Genomic DNA, 27,781 nt, shown 5'->3' on the forward strand with positions numbered 1-27,781 from the left:
CTTTCTCCTGATTGGACATCTGTGTGTTTTTATTTTGTCTGCAACATCCGCTCGGCATGTGGGAGTTAGATTTTAAAACAATGTTCACAAGAAGTTTTGTGACATTTATAATTAGGAATGCATGTGAATTCACTTGGTTTAAGATGTATGTCAAAAGACTTAAAATAAACGCTTAAAAATGCTTTCCAGATGATGCACACATGCAGAGAAAAAATGCATACAGAAAAGTGCCTTTTTGTTTGTGAGTAATAAATATACACTGCAAAAAATTTTTTAAGAAAAACATTTCTTAGTATTTTTGTCTTGTTTTTTTAGTAAAAATATCTAAAAATTCTTTAATTAAGATGCTTTTTCTTGATGAGCAAAACGACCCAAGAAAATAAGTGTAGTTTTTAGACCACAAATATCACATTTAAGTGATTTTGTGCATCAAACAAGCAAAAATATCTTGAACATTTTTCTTAAACACTAAATTCAAGAAAAATTCAAGAAAAATGTCCTTACCCCGTTTGCAGATTTTTTTGCTTGTTTTATGCACAACATCACTTAAATTTAAATTTTTGGGTCTAAAAACTAGACTTATTTTCTTGGGTCGTTTTGCTTATCAAGAATAAGCATCTTAATTCAAGACAAAAATACTAAGATTTTTTTTCCTTAAAAAACATTTTTTGCAGTGTAGGAGCTTTTTAGGATCAGTACTTTTTTTGCACCATTATGTGTTTTTAATAGCAATTTAGTTAAAAAAATTAAATATATGTCCTCACCATTTTCTCATGTTTTTCACCTAAAGTGAAGTATAATAGTAAAGAAACGCAACCTGATATAAATCCACAATACTGCAAGCACCGCAATTCACAAATCGGTTCACTAAATTGCTTTCAGGCGTTTTAAAGAGCACCTATTTCATTGCTAAAAAACAAGGTTATTTTGTGTATTTGGTATGACACAATGTGTTTGCATTAGAATTTTTCTCATCTTAATGGACTTTAATAGACACCAACAATTAATACCAAACTCAACACTCAACAGTTTTTTTCAACGGAGTTTCAAAGGACTATAAACAATCCCAAACGAGGCATAAGTGTCTTATCTAGCGAAACGATTGTCATTTTTGACAATAAAAATAACAAATATACACTTTTAAAGCACAACTTCTCGTCTAGATCCGGTCGTGATGCAATACGTCATGACGTCAAGAGGTCACAGAGGACGAACGCGAAACTCCGCCTCAGTGTTTACAAGTGCGTTGAAAGAGGACCGTTCCTACGTTGTTGTATGTCAACTGATACTAATTAATGTCTTTGTGTCAGTTTATTGTTTAAAATGGTCCGCAAATGTGCGTTTTATATACGTAACACGTGACCTCCCTACGTCACTACGCATTTACGTTAGGTCGGGCTGGACTGGACCTAGACGAGAAGTTGTGGTTTAAAAGAGCATATTTTTAATTTTTCTTGTCAAAAATGACAATCGTTTCGCTAGATAAGACCCTTATGCCTCGTTTGGGATCGTTTATAGTCCTTTGAAGCTGCAATTTTAAACTGCATTGAAACTGTAAACTGTTGAGGTCCAATAAAGTCTATTAAATTACGAATGTTTTCCTCAAAAAAAAAAAAAACAACAACAACAACAACAACAACAACATAATTTCTTCTCAACTGAACAAAGAAAGACAAATAAACATTTTGGATGACATGGGGGTGAGCAAATTATCTGAATTTTTTTTAATGAAAGTTGAGTATTCCTTTAAGCTAATAATTTATCCAATATTTTAATTTTATAAAATGCAAGTCTATAACTGTTATTATACATTTTTGAAAATATTTAAGCAATATCGCTCGAGTAGGAGTGTGATTAGGGGTGGGCGATATCTCGATATTCAAACTATATCGATATATTTTTAAAACTCGACATGGATTTTGACATATCATATATATCGATATAATGTTTATATTAAATTCTGATTTCGCCACTTTGCTTCTTTGCCTTCTCTGTGTGCTTTGCTCGCCCCCGCCTCCCCGCTTTTGTCCCTCCTCCCCTCGCGTGTTGTCTCATTTAACATGGCGGCGCCCGTCGCGGAATCAACACTGGCCATCTCGAATAGATCTTCCATGATTCCTGTTTACATGTATATTTTACTATTTAAAACGGCTTAAATTCATTGTTGTGAGCGCTCAGCGCGCCTCTCTCTCTCTCTCTCTCTCGTTGCGTGAAGCGCTTCGACCACGCGCGTCTCTCTCTGGTGACAGTGAAAAGGTGGCAGTGCTTTAATGTCCGTTTCTCCGTATACTTTCTTTTTCGCGTAAATGTCATCAGTCACGGATATTACTGACAGAGAAGACGACTGATGTATGTTCGTTAGTATAATGTTCATTAGTTAACATTAGTTAATGTTTTAACTAACATGAACAAACCATGAGCAATAGATTTGTTACAGTATTTATTAATCTTTGTTAATGTTAGTTAATAGAAATAAAGCTGTTCATTGTTTGTTCATGTTAGTTCAGAGTGCATTAACCAATGTTAACCAAATTTTAATAAAGTATTAGTAATTGTTGAAATTAACATTAATAAAGATTAATAAATGCTGTATAAGTGCAGTTCATCATTAGTTCATGTTAACTAATGTAGTTAACTAATGTTAACTAATGAACATTATTTTAAAGTGTTCCCCGCCTAAAACCTGTCATTCCAGGATAAATACCCTTATCTCCTGAGGGTTTTCAGAAAAAATACTAAGAACTGTCAACGTCTACCAAAAACTTAATATCTGAAGTTGAGTTGTTTTATTTTTTAATAAAAAGAAGACAATGTGTATTTTCTTAGTTAAAGTATAATTTTTTTATATATTTTTTAAATGTTCCAGAAGCACTTTGTTCCTACGTGAACTACCTCTTTTGCACTTCAATTAAAAAGCCCTTGTGGATTTTGACATATTTGTTTTGCAGTAGTTTTTTGGGAAGGGTATTTTCCACGCAAAGCTATCGAGATATATATCGGCTATCGAGATATAGCAAAATATATCGAGATATAATTTTCACTCCATATCGCCCAGCCCTAAGTGTGATATAGCTCTATATCATCACGGCTGTGATTAAGCCAGAGGCACGAGGCCGGCAATCACAGCCGTGATGATATAGAGCTATATCACACGACTCCGAGAGCGATATTGCTTTTATACAACAGTTCGACGGCACACGTTTGAAAAACGAAAACTAGAAAACAACAACGGAGTTATTTTAAAAGCCTCTTTGTTTGAGAACTACTTCTTCTGCCACGGATTTGAGGGCGGCCAGAATGACAGGTAAAACTTTCGGCTGCTTTGAAGCTCATAACAACTCAATGGACGTAAAAGCCGTTACTTTATATTACCGTTTCTTGGTCACAAAGTGTAGTTTTAAGATTAGTTCAGTCGAGAATGTATATGTATTATATTTAAATCTGCAGTCGATTAGTAAAGATAGCGCCTGTTTGAACGTTTGCTTAGTGAGATTCGGTACGAATGAGAACCAAAGCATGAGCGGACTTCAGTGTTCACTCGCCCCGCTGACCACCGCCCTCTCTGGGCTACATCTCTGACAGAAATACCCTGGCTCTCATGTTGGCCTTGTTTGTTTATGATCGTCAAAATGAGATCAAATCAGCAGTATTTGGTGCCATGATCAAACTATTACTTGTTTTTTAATTCATATTTAGTGGCTTTTGTGTTGTTATTGTTTTGGCGCGAGGTAAAAGTTAATAAAACTACTTGTATAACGTTACTATTGCTTTCTCATTTATTCTTAACGTGATACGAGCACTCGATTATTATTATTAAACTTTGTTCTTGTCAGTACTATATAAAACGGTTTTTATAAGTGTCAGAGAGATGTTTTTGCATGCTGCTTGTACAAAATGCCCACCATCCCAATAACGCACAGAACATTTAACACTGCTTATAAATAACGTTATACCAGTGGCAATTAGGGCTGTCACTTTTGTGAAAAAATCATTTTCGATTTTTAATATATAAGTGTTCATTGAATCGATTGTAAAATCGATTTTCCATGTCTAAAAAAGACGTTTCCATTTAACGCCAAATAACAGACAAATGTAAAGAGAGCGCCTGAAACGCAAAAGTCAGCAATATTTCTTATTCATTGTCATTAAGTTTCGTGCAGAATAAAAAACAGCAACAGTAGTGCAACATTCTCTTAAAAAATATGCAGAGTGGACTGCTGCCATAAATGAAAAACATTACTGCAGGTTCAACCGGCTGCTTTTATGATTTAGGCAATTCACAAATTATTTTAAATAATGATTCGATGCATTTCAAACAACTGTTCAAAAATGAAACTTTAAATAGACTTACTTGAAGTTGAGAACATGCTGTGTATTTTTTTATTAAACGTAACCGACACTAAGGCGGCACTAGGCAGGCATAATGAAATGCGCAAAAAGACTAGAGCCATTACAAATTATTGGTCAGGAAAACAAGTCGATCAACATTTTAGGGGTCAAGAGCTTTTCATTCACTATATGTCCATCTGTTGAGAAGACGCACTCCGACCGCTTTGATGTCCCAGGGAAACTCGGGTACTTCGTTGCCAGCTGCGTATTTCGTACTGCCAATCTTCCATCACAAACGCGGGTCGCTGTCAGCTCGCAAGGGTGGCTCCTTGTCATAACTCATCATCTCCTGTAAGGTCACAATTTCAACGCTGTCTCGTGTTGCACAGGTTTATTGACGTTGTCCTCCATTTTCTTTGCAAAACACTAGATGCAGCGATTGAAAGCGTGAAACTATAGGTGCGTAAAATTGCTGGGTATTTTCTGTCTAGCTTTCGCACAGCTACTGCACTTTCGGAATTCTTTATTTTCTTTTTCTGCTTGTTTGTGAGTTTTGTTACATCTATATTTTTAACTGTTTAATTCTTTTAAAATTAATAGTGTACATATTTGGTTAAAATCGATTGCCTATTTTCGTTTTCGAAACGTTTTTTGGTTGGTCCGATCGATTGTGCAATCGATTTTCGAACAAAAAGTGACAGCCCTAGTGGCGATATCTCATAACATGTTTTAATAGTCACGTCACGATAAAGTAAATGATCATTGTCCACATTTAAAAGGTGCGGGGCTTACCTGCAGTTCCACGGTGTTTTCGCGTTCTGATGAGATATAGCTCCAGAAAAAAAACGAGTGTTTGTATTCCTCTGTCCAAGTGTTAATCGTCCACACGATGTGACAAGACATTTCTCCCATTAACTTTAACGTAACATCCAATAATAACTTCCGATTGGGGATTCACAGACTGATTTATGAGCTAGTAAACTAATGAGATACACGGAGAGTGATTCAAAACAGCGCGTCTGTGTTTTTCCATTCAGAGATGAGCCTGCTTAGGACCTCCATTCACTAGGTGGCGGAATGATACGAAAGGTGAAGCGGTTACAGTGCCGATATTAGCACAATATCGCATAGCTCTTAGCCAATCAGATTCGAGAACCAGAAAGAACTGTTGTATAATATAATATAAAAAATAATTATGTAAATATTATATAATAAGATTGTCATATACATTATAATAATGATTGGGGTTATACGTTTTTTGTACATTAAGAAAAAGTTTTTAGTACAATAGTTTTATTGAATGATTTTTTTGTGCACACGCATGCTTTGTGAATAAAGCATGCGTGTGCAATTTCAAACTATTTTCAGGATTATGTTTTTAAATACCAGCATGCGACAGGGAACGCTTTAAATCTTATCTGGCAAATAGACAACAACCACCTGATATTTCTTTCAATAGGAATAACAAAAATTTAGTGAAAAAATCATGAAATGTTGTTCATTAAACAAAACTTTTTCCTGACATGAATTACATTAATTATTAAAAGATAAGTTTTTAGGAGCTTGTTTGGACTTTGATCCTTAAACTGCAAAAAAAAATACTTTCTTACTTGTTTTCAGTGAAAATAACTAAAAATTCTTAAATTAAGATGCTTTTTCTTGAGTAAAGCGACCCAAGAAAATAAGTCTAGTTTTTAGACCAAAAATATCAAATTTAAGTGTTTTTGAGCATAAAACAAGCAAAAAATCTGCCAATGGGGTAAGCAAATTTTTCTTGAATTTAGTGTTTAAGAAAAATGGCATTTTTTTGCTTGTTTTATGCACAAAATTACTTAAATTTGATGTTTTTTGGTCTAAAAATTAGACCTTCCTGTGTGCTTTTCTTGATGAGCAAAATGACCTAAGAAAATAAGTATCGTTTTAAATTACATAACAAATTTATGTAATTTTGTGCATAAAACAAGCTAAAAAATCTGCCAATGGGGTGAGAAAAAAAAATCTTGAAATAAGTTAATAGTGTATGTGAAAAATACATATTTATTTAATAATTTTTAGATATTTCTACTGAAAACAAGACAAAAATACTAAGAAAGTAAGTAATTTTTAACAGTGTATATGAAATATAACTAAAATAGGTGCATTATAATAGGCTTCAGAAAGCAGGACTTTTTCTGGGTTAGTCTTCTCAAAACCACAATGTTTTGCCACATATACGAAGCGGTACAGTATATCTCCAAACAAAGTTAATAAAAGTTATGAAGATTGTATGATGCATGAATAATTTGCTGAGCCAGTTTTTGTGTTAAGAATGAATTTTAAAGGCTGTAATAGTACAAAGAGCTCAACGCTTAAAGAGCGACATCAAAAACTGTTGATCTGAGACCACCGCGATGAAAGAGAGATGGAGAGAGAAATATACTGGAAGTCAAAGAAAGAGATGAGAGCTGAGGGTGGAAATCTTGCTTGTTAATATTCAATATAACACAGAGACTGATAACACAATAATGATATTCAGTCACTTATTAACACTGCAAATTATGAAGTGAACAAAAAATCAAAACAGGCCATCCTAAAGTAAAGAATTTAAGAAATAAGAACAAAACAGTTTTAATTTCTCGTGGTCATCTGTCTATGATCTAAACACTTCTGTGCTAATATTCAGTAATAACATTAGACACATGCAATATCACTTAAATATTATCTTTTTATAATATTGTGATATAACCAGATTTTGATGGAGGAGCATCTTCCAATCTTCAATGCAGATACAGCACAAAAACGCCCAAAGCTCAACACCTCATGTAGGCCTAAAGATACTGTATGTGAGGTTATGTGTGTTTACAATAATTCACCTCTCCCTCAAGTCATCCAGGCAGCGCTGCAGGTGCACCTCCCCTGCAGTAACCAGAACATGTTCTCCTGTCTCCTGTATCAACACCTCCGCACACGGGTCAGCCTGGTTCAGCAGCTTCATACCTCGTACCAGCTTCGGCATCTCACCTACACACACACAAACGAGGAAACAGAAAACACATTTCAGGCTATATATAATCCTAAAGGATTATTAGGAACACCATACTGTGTTTGACCCCCTTTTGCCTTCAGAACTGCCTTAATTCTTGTGGCAACTCTCAATTCGCACTGCGCCACCGGATGCCTATTCGCGTCTTTGGATTGACTTAACATGAAAATCACTCGCGCTTGTCGCCTCTTTCGCGTATGGTGTGAATGCCACATTAGGGTTTTGTTTTGTCATTTTATGTCTTTTATTTTGAAGTTCTTGTTTCATGCTCATGTCTTTTATTTTGAAATCATGTCTTGTCATGTTGTCTTAAGTTCCCCTATTCCCTTATGTGTCATGTTTTAATTGGTTCCCTATCCCTATATGAGCCCTATTGTTTCCATTGTTCCTTGTCCATTATTGTAAAAGTGTGATTGCCTTGTCTGTTCTATTGTCTTGTTCATTGATCATGCCATGTCATGGATTTATGTTTATAGTTTTGTTTAACTCTTCCGCCACCAGCTTTTTTTTTAGTTGCCAGCCAGCGCCAGCATTTTTCATGATTTTCACAAAAGTTTAATGCCTTCCAGAAAATGTTATACAATACACCAAAGAAAGAACAGACTCTCTGCTTTCAAACACTTCCGGGTTTTATAATTTGCCACCTGGTGGATGATAGCGGTATTGCGGAAAGACGGAAAAACTCGTCATTGGCAGGGAAGCGTTTTCTCTTGATTGACGAGATAACTAGTCAATGGCGGCGAAAGAGATTTTGCATTTAGATCCTGCCTCTTCTCATGTTTGGGACTACACGTTACAATAACAGGGAACTTCAAAGAATCTTGCAGCATATTTTGACTTTGACTACCATAGAAGCCATGCAGCCAAGAAGTCATTAAAAATATATATATTTATGTTTATATTTTATGTTTCCCGAAATGTCCACATAATTCCTATAAATTCATGAAAATTCCCAATGTTTATTATGCTTTTGTGTTACTCAATAAAATAAAGTTTTACTTACAATTAAATCAGCCAAGAAGTCATTTTAAAAAATATTTATATTTAATGTTTCCCGAAATTTCCAAATAATTCCTATAAATTCATGAAAATTCCCAATGTTTATTATGCTTTTGTGTTACTCAATAAAATAAAGTTTTACCTACAATTAAATCAGCCAAGAAGTCATTTTAAAAAATATTTATATTTAATGTTTCCCGAAATTTCCAAATAATTCCTATAAATTCATGAAAATTCCCAATGTTTATTATGATTTTGTGTTACTCAATAAAATAATCAAAATTTTAATTCCAATTAAATAAGCCAAGAAGTCATTTTAAAAAAATATTTATGTTTACATTTTATGTTTGATGAAATGTCCACATAATTCCTATAAATTCATGAAAATTCCCAATGTTTATTATGCTTTTGTGTTACTCAATAAAATAAAGTTTTACTTCCAATTAAATCAGCCAAGAATTCATTTAAAAAAATATTTATGTTTACATTTTATGTTTCCCGAAATGTCCAAAAATTCATGAAAATTCCCAATGTTTATTATGCTTTTGTGTTACTCAATAAAATAAAGTTTTACTTACAATTAAATCAGCCAAGAAGTCATTTTAAAAAATATTTATATTTAATGTTTCCCGAAATTTCCAGATAATTCCTATAAATTCATGAAAATTCCCAATGTTTATTATGCTTTTGTGTTACTCAATAAAATAATCAAAATTTTACTTCCAATTAAATCAGCCAAGAAGTCATTTTAAAAAAATATTTATGTTTACATTTAATGTTTCCTGAAATGTCCAAATAATTCCTAAAAATTCATGAAAATTCCCAATGTGTATTATGCTTTTGTGTTACTCAATAAAATAAAGTTTTACTTCCAATTAAATCAGCCAAGAAGTCATTTTAAAAAAAATATTTATGTTTACATTTTATGTTTCCTGAAATTAAATCAGTATAGGGTATTTGGTATAGGAGTTTGCCTGTTAAGTTAAAAACAAGGTTATTTAACCTACTAAAAATCTGTTCAAAGATTGTAGGTCAGCCCCTTGTGCAGCTATATGAGTCAGCATACTATAATAATCTAATGAGACTGGCTAATAATATAGTTACTGATTCTAATCATGTTCTGCACAATGAATTTGAATTACTACCATCAAACCGAAGATACAGAGTTCCAAAATTTAACAAAGTGAAGCTGAAAAATTCTTTTGTGTATCAGGCAACCCTAGAACTGAATAAGACGCTTAACCAAAAGTCAAGAGTACTGTGAATGTGAATGTAATTGGAGAAGGGTATGTAATGTATAATGTGTCTTGTGTCTCTGTGAAGTGTATGTCATTGTTTAACGAATGTTAATTGTTGTAAACCTGGATACTGTGATGCAAGAAAAATTTCAGACTTTGACAATAAAGTACCATATCATATCATATCATATCATATCAAATGTCCAAATAATTCCTAAAAATTAATGAAAATTCCCAATGTTTATTATGCTTTTGTGTTACTCAATAAAATAAAGTTTTACTTACAATTAAATCAGCCAAGAAGTCATTTAAAAAATATTTATGTTTACATTTTATGTTTCCCGAAATGTCCAAATAATTCCTAAAAATTCATGAAAATTCCCAATGTTTATTATGCTTTTGTGTTACTCAATAAAATAAAGTTTTACTTACAATTAAATCAGCCAAGAAGTCATTTAAAAAATATTTATGTTTATATTTTATGTTTCCCGAAATGTCCAAATAATTCCTAAAAATTCATAAAAATTCCCAATGTTTATTATGCTTTTGTGTTACTCAATAAAATAAAGTTTTACTTACAATTAAATCAGCCAAGAAGTCATTTAAAAAATATTAATGTTTATATTTTATGTTTCCCAAAATTTCCCAAAAATTCCTATTAATTCATGAAAATTCCCATTAATTCCAAAATATTTCCAAAATTCCCCAGATTAAGTTCCCATGGAAAGTTTCTGGAAATTTCCCGGAAACTTTCCGCCCCTTTGAAACCCTACTTAGAGTGCATTTAAGTGCCTACATGAAACCATTTCTTTCTGACCTCTCTTGACCCAAAACCAATCCCAAGTTATGGTTATGAAAGTAATCCCAAAACCAGCACATAAAGACGCTTATCACCTCTACAGGTATAATGAGGCCTTGTGAATGTGTGTGTCCACACAGGAGAGATCAGACGGTTCCTTTAGTGTGCCGAACCGGGAAACATTTAACTTCCTCATTAGGTCTGTACTGCTGACTAATGTGTCCCATATGATGCTTCAGAGATTTCCATGCCACCTCTGTCACTGCTGATGAGAATGACAACACAGCCCATATAAACCTAGACAACTCACCCATTAAAACCTCTTTTTAACCCACCCTGGAGACATATTGTATTGCATTTTTTATGGTTATTCATCGGCTCCGTTTCAAAATCTAGTGAGCTGCCTATGTAGGGAGCATTTAAAGAATCACATGCATGCACTCTCTAAAAGGAAGGGTTTTTACATATATGATAATGTTGCTTTGTTAAATATCTCAATTTGACCAAATACTAGATGCATTTTTCATAGAGAAAACTCCCATAATGCAATGCTAAGGTCTTGGGCGAAGGGAAATGAATGTTGATTACAAACACTCCCTATCCACTTTATTAGGCATTTTCAATGTAATAAAATGTTGTTATCTTCTTTATTAGTTTATTTGTCATTGTGTTTGTTAGCATCACCTTTCATTTGTTAGTATGCTCCTTTAGAGGGAAGCTGTAAAGGAAGGCCGATCCCACAAGGTTTTGAAACAGATTATATCATCACAAACTCTTGGAATAAGATATTAAGCTTACTAAAAATATACTCTAAAAAAAGTGTTATTATGCGCATGACTAGCTCCAGGATAGTAAATAATTGTTTCCAATGGTTTGTTCATATATACTCTTGAGTCACTGTATGATTCACTGGATTCATCTTTATTTGCTTTATATTTATATAACACAGCGGTGCTTTGTGTTCTTTATAATATTATTACTGCAGTAGGTAAGCTCAGAAATTCATTATCTTATTTACTCAAACTTAAGCTGACTTCTTTTCATTCAAAGTGATACAAAATTATCAAGAATGTTCAGGCTGCTCTCATCCATACTAAAAGTAAACGGGGACTGAGGCTGTTAAGCTCCGAAATAACCAAAAATATCAGTCTATACAATACGTGCGCTACATTTTAAACCTTCAAACGCCCTAACAAAGCTCTGAAAAGTGTTTTTTCACTGATAACCAATTCCTATTATCGCTCTCATACATACTGTAGGGGGAGTTTGGGGGGGCACTGCCCTCCCCAGACCAGAGCCAATTCAGATTTTGTCTGAGCTATTAATGAAATAGAAATATGAGAATTCATATTTTATTTGTCTAAACTTAATTTTAGTAACTTAAGGCTAAAATAGTTAAATAGTAAGCGACACACTCTCGTTAATCTTAAAGAGCACCTATTATCCGTTTCACAATTTTAAATTTCTTTTGGTGTGTAAGTGTGTATTTATTACTTGTTTACGATATGCAAAAGGTACGAATTCCAGAGTAAATGATGAGTTATCATTTACAACGTAAATTCAGAGGTATTCTGGCCAATCACAATGTTCTGGTATTTGTAATTTTGCGCAACATGCTATGTAAAACTATCCAGTCACCATTCACTTTATTTATATAAAAAGAGAGTAGCGTGTACATTTTTTCACTTATTTTTCACTGACAAAGAAAATACGTCCGCAATAATTCATGAGAAATTGCCCCGATTGTCAGTGAACTACGGCTCTGTGTAGTAAATGCCGCTCTATTTGAAAGCAAGTGATTGCGATGTACTACAAATGAACGAACCGGAATTATTAAAGAGATGCGCATGACAATCACATGTGATTTATCGTGCAGCCCTAAAGTCATATTTTACCACTGGGCCAAACGTACTAGCAGCTAATGGCAATAAAAGTACTGCTGTGTGACATGCAACACCTACTTGGATGCTTGGGTTCAATTGCGACTCTGACGATGGGCGTGGCTTCAAAGTTGAGTGGCGTGAAGGGCGGGCAGGCGGGCGACGTTGAGATGGTGGCCGACTTGAGAATGAATTCCTCCATTCCGCCAATACCTGCAATAAACAAAACATCATTTAGAGGAACAATGTGTCAAAGTGTGACAGAAAAACGTGTTATTAACCACACAATCAAACTTAAATAAATCAAATTAAATAAAATAAGTTATCAAAATCTCAGAAAAACAGGCAGAATTCTCTGCTCTCAAACGCTGGGGGCGTGTCTGCTGAAACCACACCCACTCACGAGAAAGCTGCCTTCTCTCTTGACTTTCAAATACCTCTTCAACATGAATGGATGCTCGTGATTGTGTTAGGGGCGGTGCCATGCTCAATAGCTCCAGAGCATCATCGAGCAACTGCTTTAGCCCCGCCCACATACTCCAGAACACATACATATGGATAAACTGTTTAACGGTGTAACTCCACAATTCAGTAGTACTACATAGTTCAGTCTTTGCAACGTGTTTCAGCAATACATTTCTAACATTTATAATGTGTTTAGAAACAATTTTCTGAAATGACTTTACACAGACTTTAAAGCTCCAGGCTGGAAACTTCAATAACGTTCCAGAAAAAGTAGTTTTTATGCTCTTTTTAATGCCTCTAAACACTATTATGTTTATGACTGCTTCCTGATATAACAAAGACCTCTCTGTGTGACTGTTTATGTGGGAGGTTGTATAACCAAGTGTGTTTGTTACGTTTGGACGGATAAAGAAAAACACACCTTGGAACTGACATTTGCAATTACAGATACGTTCGCATGGTTGCGGTGAAAACATCTGTCAAAACTAAAAAAAAAAAGATTCATAGAGCGACATACAGCAAAATGCTTTTATTAAAACAAGGCTAACTGCGAAAAGGACAGAGGGGTCGGAAAAGCAAAAACAAATGAATATCTTGCATTTTTTTTGCAAGTGTTATGAATATTTACACGCTTTTCACAATAACTTTGTCAAGATTTTGTTTACTCAAAGCAGTACCTTATTGATTCTCACAGAAACATTTTGACAATATTTAACAAATTTGACGCTTATGAAAGTAAATATGTTAGTCTTTTATTATTTTCTGTATTGCACTACTCTGTTTAAGAAGACATATCATGAAAATGTCCATGTTTAAGTGCTATAATTGGGTCCCCAGTGCTTCCATCAACCTAGAAAATGTAAAAAAATCAACTCATTAACTTAGTTTTGGTTAACCATTCTCTGCAAGCATGTGAAAAATAGGTCATTGAAATTTGGCTCCCCTGTGATGTCATAAGGAGATCTTATTAAAATAATACCACCCCTTTATCTGCATTATCCAATCACAGCACTGCCATTTAGTGCAGAGAGATAGATAGATAGATAGATAGATAGATAGATAGATAGATAGATAGATAGATAGACAGAGAGAGAGAGAGAGAGAGAGAGAGAGAGAGAGAGAGAGAGAGATAATAATTGACAGCACAAAATTGAGTTTTAATATCGACAAACGACCATTATGGTGATCAGTGTTTGCATTAGCAACTCATTTGCATTTAAATGGACACACCTAAAAACGGCACATTTTTGCTCACACATACAAAGTGGCAATTTTAACATGTTATAATGTGGTCACAAGTTTGTTTAGCCAATCAGAATCACTTTTTATACATCAATCATTTTGTATATTCCAATGGAAGCCCATATATGGAAAGCAGGAAGGATACAGACACGAATGGAGGACTTTAGAGACTCAGTGGTCAAACCTCGAATCCCATTCAGTCAGATAACATAAAGCAGAGACTGAACCCGTGAGGTCTCGTTCTGTTACATACCGGGCCAATTTTGTCCAGACTCGCAATCTTAGTTCATGAGCAAACACCCGAGGGCTGTAAAGTCGGTAATAAAAGCGGCTTAGCGCAAGCAAACCTGAATATAAAGTCTTGATGTTAAAGGTTCGGGAGATGTTGATTCATTGGCTCGATTTCTCCCACGGGATAAGTGCATAAGCACGCAGATGACATCACGGGTCGAGTCACAGAGGTTTATTATAGCTCCGCAGCCGTGCAGACATACCGAGTGAAGAGAAAATAAACACGACGGCATCTACAATGTCAAATCTGCCATGCATTTGTTACTTGTTGCTAATACAATGCAAGACACACAGTGGATGGATTGTTCAGTGGAGGGTTTCTGATCTTTTTCGCTCTGACATTCTCCGTATAAGTGTTTGCATGTGTTTGGATCAGGATACGTGTTTTTTTTATCAGGGGCGGGATGTTGCGCAGATGCTCAGAGGTGTGGGAAAATAAGACTAGTTCAACTCTCGTGTAAATGTGACTCTCTGGAAAAGTCTGGTGCTTTTAAAACAACCAAAAGTTTGGCTTAACCAAAGTTTGGGATGGGACATTTTTTCTGTCAAATTGGGAAACTGAAATCATACGGTCAGAAAATAAACAATTACTGGAAGTCACTTTCGTTCCCAATTATGCATTTGTCAGACACTCACTTTAAAGTGACTTTCAGTGCATTCAAGTTATACATTTTTTTAGTATGTCTGTTCCCTGGGTTTCAAACCCATGTCCTTTCATACAAATTTCAACTGCTTTCAACATATAAAGACAGAGGAATGTTTATCTGAAGGTATGACGCTGTAGTTTGGCTCATATCACCCCACCAGTCAACAAAGTCACCCCGCAAAGACACTCTTTTAACCTGCGAGTCAGTCGTTCATCACTGAAAGTTGAGCCAGATGCGGTGGTCAGTCCAGACAGAGGACCCCTTTGTGTGTGTGTGTGACTTTAATACGTCCACCCGGGCCCGAGGCACACTGCCATATTTATCCACAGCACTGATGTCTTCCTGTTCATGTCGACCCTTCTTACCCTCTCCTCCAAAAGCGCAGTTTCATGGCCAGCTCACCCCATCTAACCCGTTACACAAATAGCGGCAGAACTGATCTCAGACCAGCGGCTGGTGATTAATTCAGGCCCTTTAAAAACAAGCAAATCGTCCGCTCATCGGTGTTTTAATGATTACTACATAAATCCGGCCTGCTCTAAACTTTTCACCTCACACGTGCTGCTGATTTCTAAGGAGCGGATTTTTGGTGTGACATATGTGAAAAATGGGATAAATAATATATCATTAGCATCATTAAATATCTAGACATGCAGGGAAAATGGTTGCCAGTAAGCAGTTAAGAGACATTTACAAGAATGCCAAAAAGGCAAGAATCATAACTCACTACTCACTATGCAGGTATTTCATAACTTATATTATAAATTATATCAGTACAAAGCGTATTACAGGTGTACAAATGGGCAGAAAGGCAGCCAAACAGACAGAAAGACGTGCATACATACAGACGGACAGACAGACAGGCTGGCCGAAAGATGAAAAGACGGACAGGGAGACAGAGAGACAAACAAATAGGAAGACAAAGAGACAGACAGGCCAACAGACAGACAGGAAAACAAAAGAGACAGACAGAGGTAAGACAGGAAGACAAATAGACTGACAGACAGACAGGAAGACAAACAAACAATTTAGAATTCAGAAGACAGAAAGAGACAAGCAAACAAACTCACAGACAGGCAGGTAGACAGACAAACAAACAAAAAGAGACAAGCAGGAAAACATGAAGAAAAACTGGCAGGACGATAAAGAGACGGACAGACAGGATGACTAAGAGACAGACAGACAGAAAGGGACAGACAGACAGGCTGACAAAGAGACAGACAGAGAGTCAAACAGGGAGACAAACAGTCAGAAAGACCAAGAGACAAGCAGGCAAACAGAAAGACAAAGAGACAGACAGGCAGGACCACAAAGAGGCAGACAGACAGACAGAGAGACAGGATGACAAAGAGACAGACAGGCCAACAGACAGACAAACATACAGACATTTAGTCTGTCAGGCACACTAAAAACTAAAAGACACGCACACAGACAGACAGACAGACAGACAGACAGACAGACAGGAAGAAAAAGAGACAAGCAGGCAAACAGAAAGACAAAGAGACAGACAGGCAGGACCACAAAAAGACAGACAGGATGACAAAAAGACAGACAGGCCAACAGACAGTCAGTTAAGAAGACAAAAAAGACAGAGGTAAGAACTGAAAGACAGACAGACAGAAAGACAAACAGAAAGACAAAGAGACAGACAAACATGACCACAAATAAACAGACAGACAGAAATTAAGAAAGAGACAGACAGACAGACGGACAGACAGACAGATAGAGAGACAAGCAGGCAAACAGAAAGACAAAGAGAGAGACAGGCAGGACCACAAAGAGACAGACAGGATGCCAAAAAGACAGACATGCCAACAGACAGACATACAGATATTCAGTCAGTTAGGAAGACAAAAGAGACAAAAAGAGGTAAAAACTGAAAGACACACAGACAGACAGACAGGAAGACAAAGAGACAAGTGGGCAAACAGAAAGACAAAGAGACAGACAGGCAGGACCAAATAGGGACATACAGGATGACAAAAAGACAGACAGGCCAACAGACAGACAGTCAGTTAAGAAGACAAAAAAGACAGATGTAAGAACTGAAAGACAGACAGACAGACAAACCGACCAACAGACAAGACAGAGAGACAAGCAGACAACAGAAAGACAAAGAGACAGACAGGCAGGACCAAACAGAGACAGACAGGATGACAAAAAGACAGACAGACAGTCAGTTAAGAAGAAAAAAAAAAGACAGATGTAAGAACTGAAAGACAGACAGACAGACAGACAGACAGACAGACCGACCAACAGACAAGACAGAGAGACAAGCAGACAAACAGAAAGACAAAGACACAGACAAAAAGGACCACAAATAAACAGACGGACAGACAGACATATACGAAGAAAGAGACAGACAGACAGACATGATGACAAAGAGACAGAAAGGTCAACAGACAGACATACAGACAGTCAGTTAAGAAGACAAAAGAGACAGAGGTAAGAACTGAAAGACACACAGACAGACAGACAGGAAGACAAAGAGACAAGTGGGCAAACAGAAAGACAAAGAGACAGACAGGCAGGACCAAATAGGGACATACAGGATGACAAAAAGACAGACAGGCCAACAGACAGACAGTCAGTTAAGAAGACAAAAAAGACAGATGTAAGAACTGAAAGACAGACAGACAGACAAACCGACCAACAGACAAGACAGAGAGACAAGCAGACAACAGAAAGACAAAGAGACAGACAGGCAGGACCAAACAGAGACAGACAGGATGACAAAAAGACAGACAGACAGTCAGTTAAGAAGAAAAAAAAGACAGATGTAAGAACTGAAAGACAGACAGACAGACAGACAGACAGACCGACCAACAGACAAGACAGAGAGACAAGCAGACAAACAGAAAGACAAAGACACAGACAAAAAGGACCACAAATAAACAGACGGACAGACAGACATATACGAAGAAAGAGACAGACAGACAGACATGATGACAAAGAGACAGAAAGGTCAACAGACAGACATACAGACAGTCAGTTAAGAAGACAAAAGAGACAGAGGTAAGAACTGAAAGACACACAGACAGACAGACAGACAGACAGACAGAGATATATAGAGACAAGCAGACAAACAGATAGACAAAAAGACAGACAGGCAGGACCACAAAGAGACAGGCGGACAGACAGACATGAAGAAAAAGACAGACAGACAGGATGACAAAGAAACAGAGAGTCAAGCGGGGAGACGAACATACAGGAAGACAAAAAGACAGAAAACTGACAGACAGACAGACAGACAAACAAACAAACAGACAAAGAGACAAGCAGGCAAACAGAAAGACAGACAGACAGGCCAGAAGACAGAAAGAGACAAGCAAACAAACAGACAGACAGACAGACAAACAGGCAGACAGACAGAAAGACAGGCAGCAAGACAGATACATACAGTAGATGTAAGGAAAATGATGTCAAACATATAATAATGTTTTCCAAAAATAAAAGATTTAACAAGGGCGAGATTTACACGACATGCACTGATTTCTAGCCAGACTGTAAATACAGAGAGCAGAAGGTTAAATCTACATAAAGAGAGAAATCCAAAATCACTGTGCACAGCAGATCTCAGAGCTAAGGACACACTCGCTCTCCTCTTTAAACCTGTACAACAGAGAAGCTCTTTCAACATGAAACATGAGAAGGTAATTACTCAGAGGTGACTGCGTCTCTGAGCCGTTCCTCAACAAAAGCGAAGGGAAAAAGAGACGACTGCAGGAATTACCTGCGAAGAGAAACTTTTAGCTTACATACAGTAAGAGTTACAGTAGGAGGCTTTCAGACCAAAATCTGGGCCACACATGGAAGATATAAAAGCTCATGAAAAAATTAAAGCTTAATCAAAGCTGAAGGGTTTTGAAAATTAAGAACAATTTTCATGTTGGCAGAAATAATGGAGCCGATTCAAAAAGGGTTCGTAGCAAAGAACTGTAGCTCAAAAGCAGATGGAGAAAAGAACTATTTTTAATCTTCCAACAAATAATAAGGCAACTGTTGTTAGGCTCAAAATGAGTTTAAATGCCACTTGAGGTACAGTCATATTAGATTGAATTTATTCAAAACCCCCAAAACCCAAACAGGAAGGGCGGGACAAATCAATGATTGGCTACATGCATTTGCTAGTAAACTGAGGGTGATATCATGGGAGCGACCTTTATAATCTAAAAGGAGGATTTAAAAGGACACTTAACTTTTTTGAAAATAGGCTCATTTTCCGGCTCCACTAGAGTTAAAGATTTGATTTTTACTGTTCTGGAATCGATTCAGCTGATCTCCGAGTCTGGCGCTACCACTTTTAGCATAGCTTAGCATAATCTATTGAATCTGATTAGACCATTAGCATCGTGCTAAAAAAATAATTTCCTATTTAAAACTCTTCTGTAGTTACATTGTGTACTAAGACCGGCGAAAACTTAAAAGTTGTGATTTTCTAGGCAGATATGGTTAGGAACTCATTCTGGTGTAATAATCAAGGACTTTGCTGCCGTAACATGTCTGCAGCAGGCGTAGTGATATTACGCACTGCCTGAAAATAGTCTACTGCCATTGAAAGTTACTAAGGGGACTATTTTCAGGCAGTGCGTAATATCACTACACCTCCTGCAGCCATGTTAAGGCGGCAAAGTTCTTGATTATTACGCCAGAATGAGATTATAGTTCCTAGCCATAAGCGCGATGCTAATGGTCTAATCAGATTCAATGAATTATGCTAAGCTATGCTAAAAGTGGTACCGCCAGAACAGCTGAATGGATTCCAATATGGTAAAAATCAAATTGTTAAAGGAATAGTCTACTCATTTTCAATATTAAAATATGTTATTACCTTAACTAAGAATTGTTGATACATCCCTCTATCATCTGTGTGCGTGCACGTAAGCGCTGGAGCGCGCTGCGACACTTCGATAGCATTTAGCTTAGCCCCATTCATTCAATGGTACCATTTAGAGATAAAGTTAGAAGTGACCAAACACATCAACGTTTTTCCTATTTAAGACGAGTAGTTATACGAGCAAGTTTGGTGGTACAAAATAAAACGTAGCGCTTTTCTAAGCGGATTTAAAAGAGGAACTATATTTTATGGCGTAATAGCATTTTTGGGAGTACTTCGACTCGCCTGAAAAGTCCGCTCCCCTTCTCACTCTCATAATGGGAGAAGGAGGGTGTTACTGCGCCAAGTCGAAGTACTCCCAAAAGTGCTATTACGCCATAAAATATAGTTCCTCTATATTTTCCTCCCCTGTATGTAGATTAAAATTCCTACGGTAATAAAAACAATACAGGTACTGTATTTATACACCACTGATAATATAGTTATTGCACTTCTGTCAAGAGATCCTTCTATAATAGTATAATAGTAATGTTTTTAATGTATTTTTATTGTCAAGCCTCATTTGCATGTAATAATTTTTATTTGCATAATTGGCACATTGTAACTTTGACTTACTTGTCTAGACATCCAGTCCAACAGGAATATTGAGGATTTGAAATCATGAATCACTGAAACAATCTGCCGAGTGCAGATAACAAACACGTCTGAGTCACGTCTCTCATATCTACTGACTCACACACACAAAATCACATAATACTTTAACCAGCAGCCACAAAGATGGACTCGTGTCAGACGAGTTCCCCTGTGTTCGTGTTGGGTTGGCTTAGTTGTCATTTTAGTGTGAAGAGTGAAGTGCAGGGGTGGAAAGTGTGATCACAATTCTCTATAAAATTAAGATATTTTAAAGGTGCGATGTGGGACCTCTAGCGGCATCTAAAGGTGATATTGTAAATTGCAACCATGGCTCAGTCCACAGCTCAACCCTCCCTTTCGAAATTCATTATGAACCTACGGTAGCCGCCACAGGACAAACACGTCATCGTCTGAGACAACGTAGGGACAAAAGCGCTCTGTAGCGCAGTTTGTCTGTTTAGGGCTACTGTAGAAATATGACGGCGACTTCCATCCCGCAGTGTATGTAGATAAAAACAGCTAATTTTAAGTTAATAAAAACAATACAGTTCATTATGTAAGGTTTTTATACACCACTGATAATATAGTTATGTATATTATATTGCATTTCTGTCAAGAGAATCGTGCAGGAAATTTAAAGAAAATAATGTTTAAACAACCATGCAATAATTTATATTGATGTGTAATATACATATTAAACTGTTCTTATCTCATTGGCTTCACATTCCAGTGTGTAACTCTGATGTATAACAGTTAAAAACTTAGGAAACTATTTTCATTCTGACTACCACGTTCAAAGCCATTGCAAAATGATGTACAATTATCTGTGACTGCATTTATCAACTGAATTAAGTCTATATTAATGCTGTCAATTTTATCCTTGTATGATGTGAAACTATACAGTTTTCATACAGTATATGTTACCTTGCCTGTGAAAACTCAGCTAAAGTCATTTCATGATTTACTGTCCTTTAGATAAAATCATCTTACATAATGTAAAGAACATTCTGGGTAAATATAACCTTGATATATTTAACTCATTCCTCGCCAGTCTTTTTAAGCCCCTATTTTCCTGTATACGTTAGAGTTCCTTGGGGGTAAAAATGACCCCAGAAATTAAAAGAGTGATTACAAAAATATATACATTTTTAATAATACAAATAATATATCATTTTTTTTCATTTACTTCCTATCTAAATATTAATGCTGTGTTTTGGGAGATATGAAGTTCTTTTGTGCCTGCTTACCACTCAATTCCTCAACTACACCATTAGCTTGCCTGTAAAATATCACATTTTTATGAAAAATTCACATAAATTATGATCTAAATTTGATTTAAATTGTTTTTAGATATTGATCTTGATGTTATGTTTCGAATTCCACATAAAAGAATTACAGTAAGGGAAATAAATTATTTTGACCAGCAGAAGCCCATTGAGACCCATTCATTTTACTGTGTGTGGCCAACTGCTCAACATCAATACTTTAGTGAAACATTTTGTGAATTTATGTTAATATAAACATTAGAAAGACAGTAAAAATAAACATTATTTCAAATAGTTGATTTTTTTTGTAGTTTTTGATGCATTTTAAAATGTCTGTTTTTACAAAATGCCACAGAAATTTGACTTAATGTAAGTGTGTGTGTCTGTGTGTGTGTTTGTGTGAGTGCGCATGCGTGTTTGTGACTTTGTCTTTTTGCGTGTCAGTGTCTTTATGTGTGTGTGTGTGTGTGTGTGTGTGTGTGTATTGACCTGTGTGAGTATTTTACATCTTTGTTTTGCATCTGTGGCTGTTTTTTGCCAAATTTTTTACACCTCTTTAGAACGGCCGAATCAAGCCCAGGTTTTTTATATGAATCTTGACAGATAATTTGAAAGTCACTAAATCTGATTCCACTGAGATGAAGGGAACATGTTTTTAAACTGAAGAAAAGTGGCTTGGGGGTAGGATTGACCCAAAGGGTCTTATTAGGGTTAAAAAAAAGTTGCCCGCCAGCATTTATTGTGATTTTCACAAAAGTTGTACCAAATGCCTTGCAGGAAAATCTTCTTCTATAAATATATAAACATACAAATATATCAAATTAAAGAACAGACCCTCTGCTTTCAAACAAAACTGGAAAAAAATTCATCCTTTCTTCATTTTTTCTCTTTTCATCACCTCTCAAATATAGGTAGGTTTCTTCAAAAATACCAAAATTTGAGCAAAAAGCTGAGATAATTGCATTTTTGCAAAGGACTTTTGTTAGTTTACAACGTTGTTGAATTAGTTGATGCTTTAGTTTTATAAGTTGGGTAAGAGTGACACCTAGTGGATAATAGCGGAATTATAGAATACCGTAAAAACTCGTCAGGAAAGCGTCATTGGCAGAGAAACATTTTCTCTTAATTGACGAGACAACTCGTCAATGGCGGGGAAAGAGTTAAAATTGACAAATTGAAATCATTTCAAAAATGAAATCAAACTTTAATGCTCCTCAACTCATCATTAGATTGTGTGTACGAATGAAAGCAAAGATTCGAGAAAATCAATAAATTAATTGGTGAATGAACCAAAATTCTAACTATCCTGGAAAATTAACAGATGCATTTTCAGTGTATTTTACTCTGTGTGAAAAGGGCTGTTTTTTTTACATAACTCTTTTGAGAATAAACTCAAAATTTTAAGGTAACCAGGTGACTTACTTTTTTAAGTTGAGCAAACAAATCTGGGACAGTACCTTCATAAAACTTAAAGATGTCACAGTATTAGTACCTCAGAGATACATACTGGTACCAAATGTGTACTTATCTGTACCTAATAGTACATATTAGGACCTTTTTAAAGGGTACTGCCCCAGTGCCAGCTACTGTAGGGGTACATACTATGACAATTTTTAACAGTGTATATCTACAAATTAGGGATGCACCGATAGGATTTTTGGGGCCGATACCGATTTAAACAGACAACTTCGGGCCGATACCGATATTTTTGCTATTCAGCATTTACTTTATTAACAACATTAACTCTTTTTTTTTTTTTTTTACATATAATGGATTTCTTTATGCAGTTAATTAATAAACAATCGGTATCGGCCTTTCTTGTGCTATTGCCGATATGCCGATGGTTTCAAATTCACCAAAAATCGGCCGATAAATATCGGCGGCCGATACATAGGTGCATCACTACTACAAATGTATTAAAGTAACTGATAATGGAAAATGATCCGATAATTTTATGCGCCATTAGGGATGTAACTATTCAATAACGATTAAATCGCGGTCATCATTAAAAATGACTGTCTGAAATCGATTCTGAATCGCAAGGCTGCGATTCTTTGTTTTATGCACAGCTTGTGCCTGTATTACGGCATTTGGTAAGTAGGAAGTCCTTATCAATCTAAAATCATTATGAGTCGGAGTCGTTTATAACGTGCATTTAAAAAAGCAACACTCGTTAAATAAAAATCATTCAAAATATTCTTTATTATCATGAAAATACCTGCAACAATTTTAAGAACAGCGTATAAATATTCCTGTGTAGACATTTCCTGGAATAGCGTTTGTAATGCTACTTCTTTTGTAGTACAAAGGGAGTTTCTGCATGAGAGCGCCCCCTGGCGTTCGGATGTGCCGGGATTTCACCGTAATTCATTCAAATTCATTCATTGAGAAAACGCGCATTTGCACGATTAATCGTTACACCACTATGCGCCATACAAGAATCCACATTGCTCATGTCAGCACCATGACACAATGTGTTAAACAGATAACCGCTAGGCTATGCCTTTATTTTTAAAAAGATTAAACTTATTATTGCACAGAAAAGTTCGTAAGATTTAGTCTCCTGGGTTAGCTGGGGCCATATACCAAAAACTTTTCAAATAAAAATGTATTACAAGTCAGGCTTCTTACATAAATGTAACGTGATGACAAAACAGACACAATTTATGGTCTGTTTACAGTATACTTGCTCATCGCCGCTTCCAGCGATACTGTACAGTGAGAGATGTGAATGATTTTGTCGACAGCATTAGTCAAAAGCCAAGACTTCACTTTCACAACAACAAAAGTGCTTCCTTCCCCCTGTGCAGATTCTTTTGGCAAGGTCCAAACAAACACTCGCATGTTGTTAAGCTCCTCTGTGGACAACCAGAGGTTAAAGGTGAAACTTTAAATCGGAGTGTTTCGGTTGGCCACGAAGCCCGTGGAGGCTGCGTTTGGATTTTAGCCTGTTTCTGGTGCCGGTGGGGGTCAGGGAAGAAAACTTTCTATCTGATCGAATGGTTTGAGGGAATATAGGAGGAAAAGATAGAGCGGAGAAAGGATACAAAGAGCAGGAGGGCAAACAACCTAGAGCGAGTGATCTCGGTGACTCAAACCAGCAGAAATCTTTACCGACCACAAATACGGTTGGCCCGGGTGTGGGTTATATAAAGAGGATTTTTTCTGCTTGCTGTGCCTTTGGCAGCTGCGTCTGCTCTCAGCTGTGGTTCTCTGGGTCTCTTCAAAGCTGAGAAACCCTGAATAATAATCACGCCTAATGTTTTCCACAGATTTTAGTCGTGTGCAATCCATCGTGTTTAATGGCTACAGTACGTGCGATTTAGCTCACTGTTAAGCAAAGTCAAAATTAAGTCAGTGACATTCTATTAAGAAAGACACTGAATATTAAAGTCCCCCTGTAGTCGATCATTTTATCACTTAAACTCATCTTAGAGCATCATAATAGCATATCTTTTTCCTTTCTACATGCTTTAAAAAAGCCTGAATGTCTCGAAATAACCCAAATCACTTTATATCCGAACCCGACGTGCATAAATCATTTTTTTTAAAGAAAGACTCGCCCCGAGAAAATTTGACTCGGGTTCGACCCAAACCAATTTTTTTAACCTAACTGTAAACGGCACTGACGTGTGTGCACGCACCAGTCAGACAGAAAGAAACCCCGGTGGTCTCGCAACCCATGACGACGACGACCTCGTTAAAATGTACATTTAAAATTGATTGATAGGTGTGTGTCAAAAAATGAACCTACCACCAGGCACACAATGTCACAGGGGCTTGTCAAACAGAGGAGGGGTTGGAAAAGGACATTAACGCACACGCGCAAGATAGTTCGGGTCGTCTCGGGTCCGTTCGGCAAAAACACATTAATTTTAAATTACTTGAGACCCGATGTCGCTATGTTTATACCCAACCCATGTCCAAAGGAACACATGACACTTTAAGACCCGAACCTGCTCGGGTCGGACCTCTGGTTTTCGGATTTAAGTGGACCTGTGAACACCCCTACTGTACACCCTTTCCTCACTTAGTATAGACGGTTTCATTGGGCGCATGTGCGCTGACGCGATACACGTCTGGATCTGAACTTTACTTCCGGTTTAGTTTTTTTTAATGGTGTGACTAGTTGCTAAACTGATCTCTTGAACAAATGCCTCGTCGAAAATAACAAAAGTTTTGGTTTCCTAGGTAATCTATGTGTTGTTTTTTTGCTTGTTATATAAATAACAAGGCTGGGACGATTAATCTTGCCAATGCGCGTTTTCTCAATGAATGAAATTGAATGAATTACGGTGAAATGGCGCCACATCCAAAAGCCAGGGGGCGCTCTTGTGCAGAAACTCCAATTGTGCCACAGAAGTAGCAGCCACACTGCAAAAAATGACTTTCTCACTTAGTATTTTTGTCTTGTTTCAGTGGAAATATCTAGAAATTCTTGGATTAAGATGCTTTTTCTTGATGAGCAAAATGACCTAAGTAAATAAGTCTAGTTTATGACAGATAATATACAATTTGGGTGAAGTTGTCCTTAAAACAAGCAAAAATATCTGCCAATGGGGTGACAAAAAAAATTGTTAAATAAGATTTCTTTTTTCTTAAACACTTAATTCAAGTAAAATTTTCTCACCCCATTGGCAGATATTTTTGCTTGTTTTAAACTCAAATTCACTTAAATTGTATATTTTTTGTCTAAAAACTAGTATTATTTTCTTAGGTGACGTGAAAATGGGAATTCGTGAAACACTGACCATTTGCTGATCCATGTCAAGATTCATTTCCAGTGAGCAGGTTGTGCTGGAAAATTTGTGAGACTTTATGCCTTTAATTTGTAGAATGTTTTAGGTGTTTAATGTTTAAACTGTTATGAGGCAAAAAGTGTTTACAGTAGTTTCATAAGCTCGTGTGAGAATGTTAAATTCAAGTGAAATTGTGATAACATTGGGTGAGGAACCCTCCCCACTTTTATATTGGTGTTTTTGGAGATATTTGTAAAATATATTTTCTAAATTTTTTATTAAAAATAATTATTTTCTAATGTCTACTGTGCAATTGTATTCAGACCATTACTGTATGTTTACAATTTTAAGGTATTACAAATAAATAAAAAATGAATAAAATGTTACAAAATAGTTTGAGTGGTTTTTTTCTGTTAGGACAACAGGAAATAAACAATTCAGCATGTTTCCTTACTAATATAATTTTACTAATATACATTTTCAGTTTAGGTAAATTAAAAAAAATAATGCTAACACAATTTTAAAAAGTTAATTGGGCAAAAAACATGGTTTCTTATTTTCAATTGGTTCAACCTGTTATTTCCCATTGAGCTAAGATCATTTCCACAACTGATCAAATTCAATTCACAGAAAATCTATTGGCCCAAGTGAAAAATGTCAATGTTACCAGTCACTAGAAAATTTTGAGTTAGGGAGGCAATTTTTTTTTACAGTGTAAGATACATTGTTACAGTTCCCTTTCAAGGGAACCCGCGCTGCGTCACTGCGGTGACACTTTGAGGACGCCTCCAAGAGTAAGTGTGTCTGAATGTGTATATCAAATTCAACCAATAGTGAGGCTTAACGACAAAGACAGCGTGACGCTGGAGCCAGGAAGTGTATCGCTATCTGAAATATTGCCAAAGACGGCGTTACAGGGACGCAGGAAGTATGGCAAGGAAGACGCAGCGTCTCATTCCCTTCTCAGGGAACAAAATACATAACCAAAGACGTTTTCATTTATCAAACACAACTATGCAAAAAAGCATTTTGGTATGAATCAACATTCGATATAACCATTTAAAGTGAACAGTTTAGCACATGTGCTTAAAAGTCTAGAATTTTTATGATATTATCCTACACTACACAGGAAATAATATGGATTTTTTCAGAAAACTTCTTGCATAAAATAAATTCAAGCACTTTCAATGACCTGTATCTATGTATGTATATTTTCAAAAACCTCTTTCCGCATTGAATTTTTTCCCCCATATTCAAAAACTTTTAAGGATTTCAAGAACCCTTGGGAACCCTGCAGTTTAATGGTACAATTTAAGGTTTGTAATCTGCACACTGCTTTAATTTGTGTAAAAAATGACTAAGCACACCAAGTTCCAACCAAGTTTATTCCTCAAC

General features: G+C 36.1%; 1 protein-coding gene across 2 annotated transcripts in view; it reads right to left on the bottom strand.

The window, feature by feature from the left end:
• The window catches only part of efl1 (elongation factor like GTPase 1), a 160,330-nt gene that overhangs the window by 27,187 nt on the left and 105,362 nt on the right, over positions 1 to 27,781 (bottom strand). For both annotated transcript variants that reach the window (XM_073859644.1, XM_073859645.1), the window contains exons 16-17: positions 12,349 to 12,480; positions 7,182 to 7,329 (exon numbers count right to left, since the gene is read on the bottom strand). In XM_073859644.1, the coding sequence (XP_073715745.1) occupies positions 7,182 to 7,329; positions 12,349 to 12,480 (280 nt within the window). The remainder of the gene's footprint in view (positions 1 to 7,181; positions 7,330 to 12,348; positions 12,481 to 27,781) is intronic.

This window comes from Misgurnus anguillicaudatus, chromosome 21, assembly GCF_027580225.2.
Source record: "Misgurnus anguillicaudatus chromosome 21, ASM2758022v2, whole genome shotgun sequence".
Classification (NCBI taxonomy): domain Eukaryota; kingdom Metazoa; phylum Chordata; class Actinopteri; order Cypriniformes; family Cobitidae; genus Misgurnus; species Misgurnus anguillicaudatus.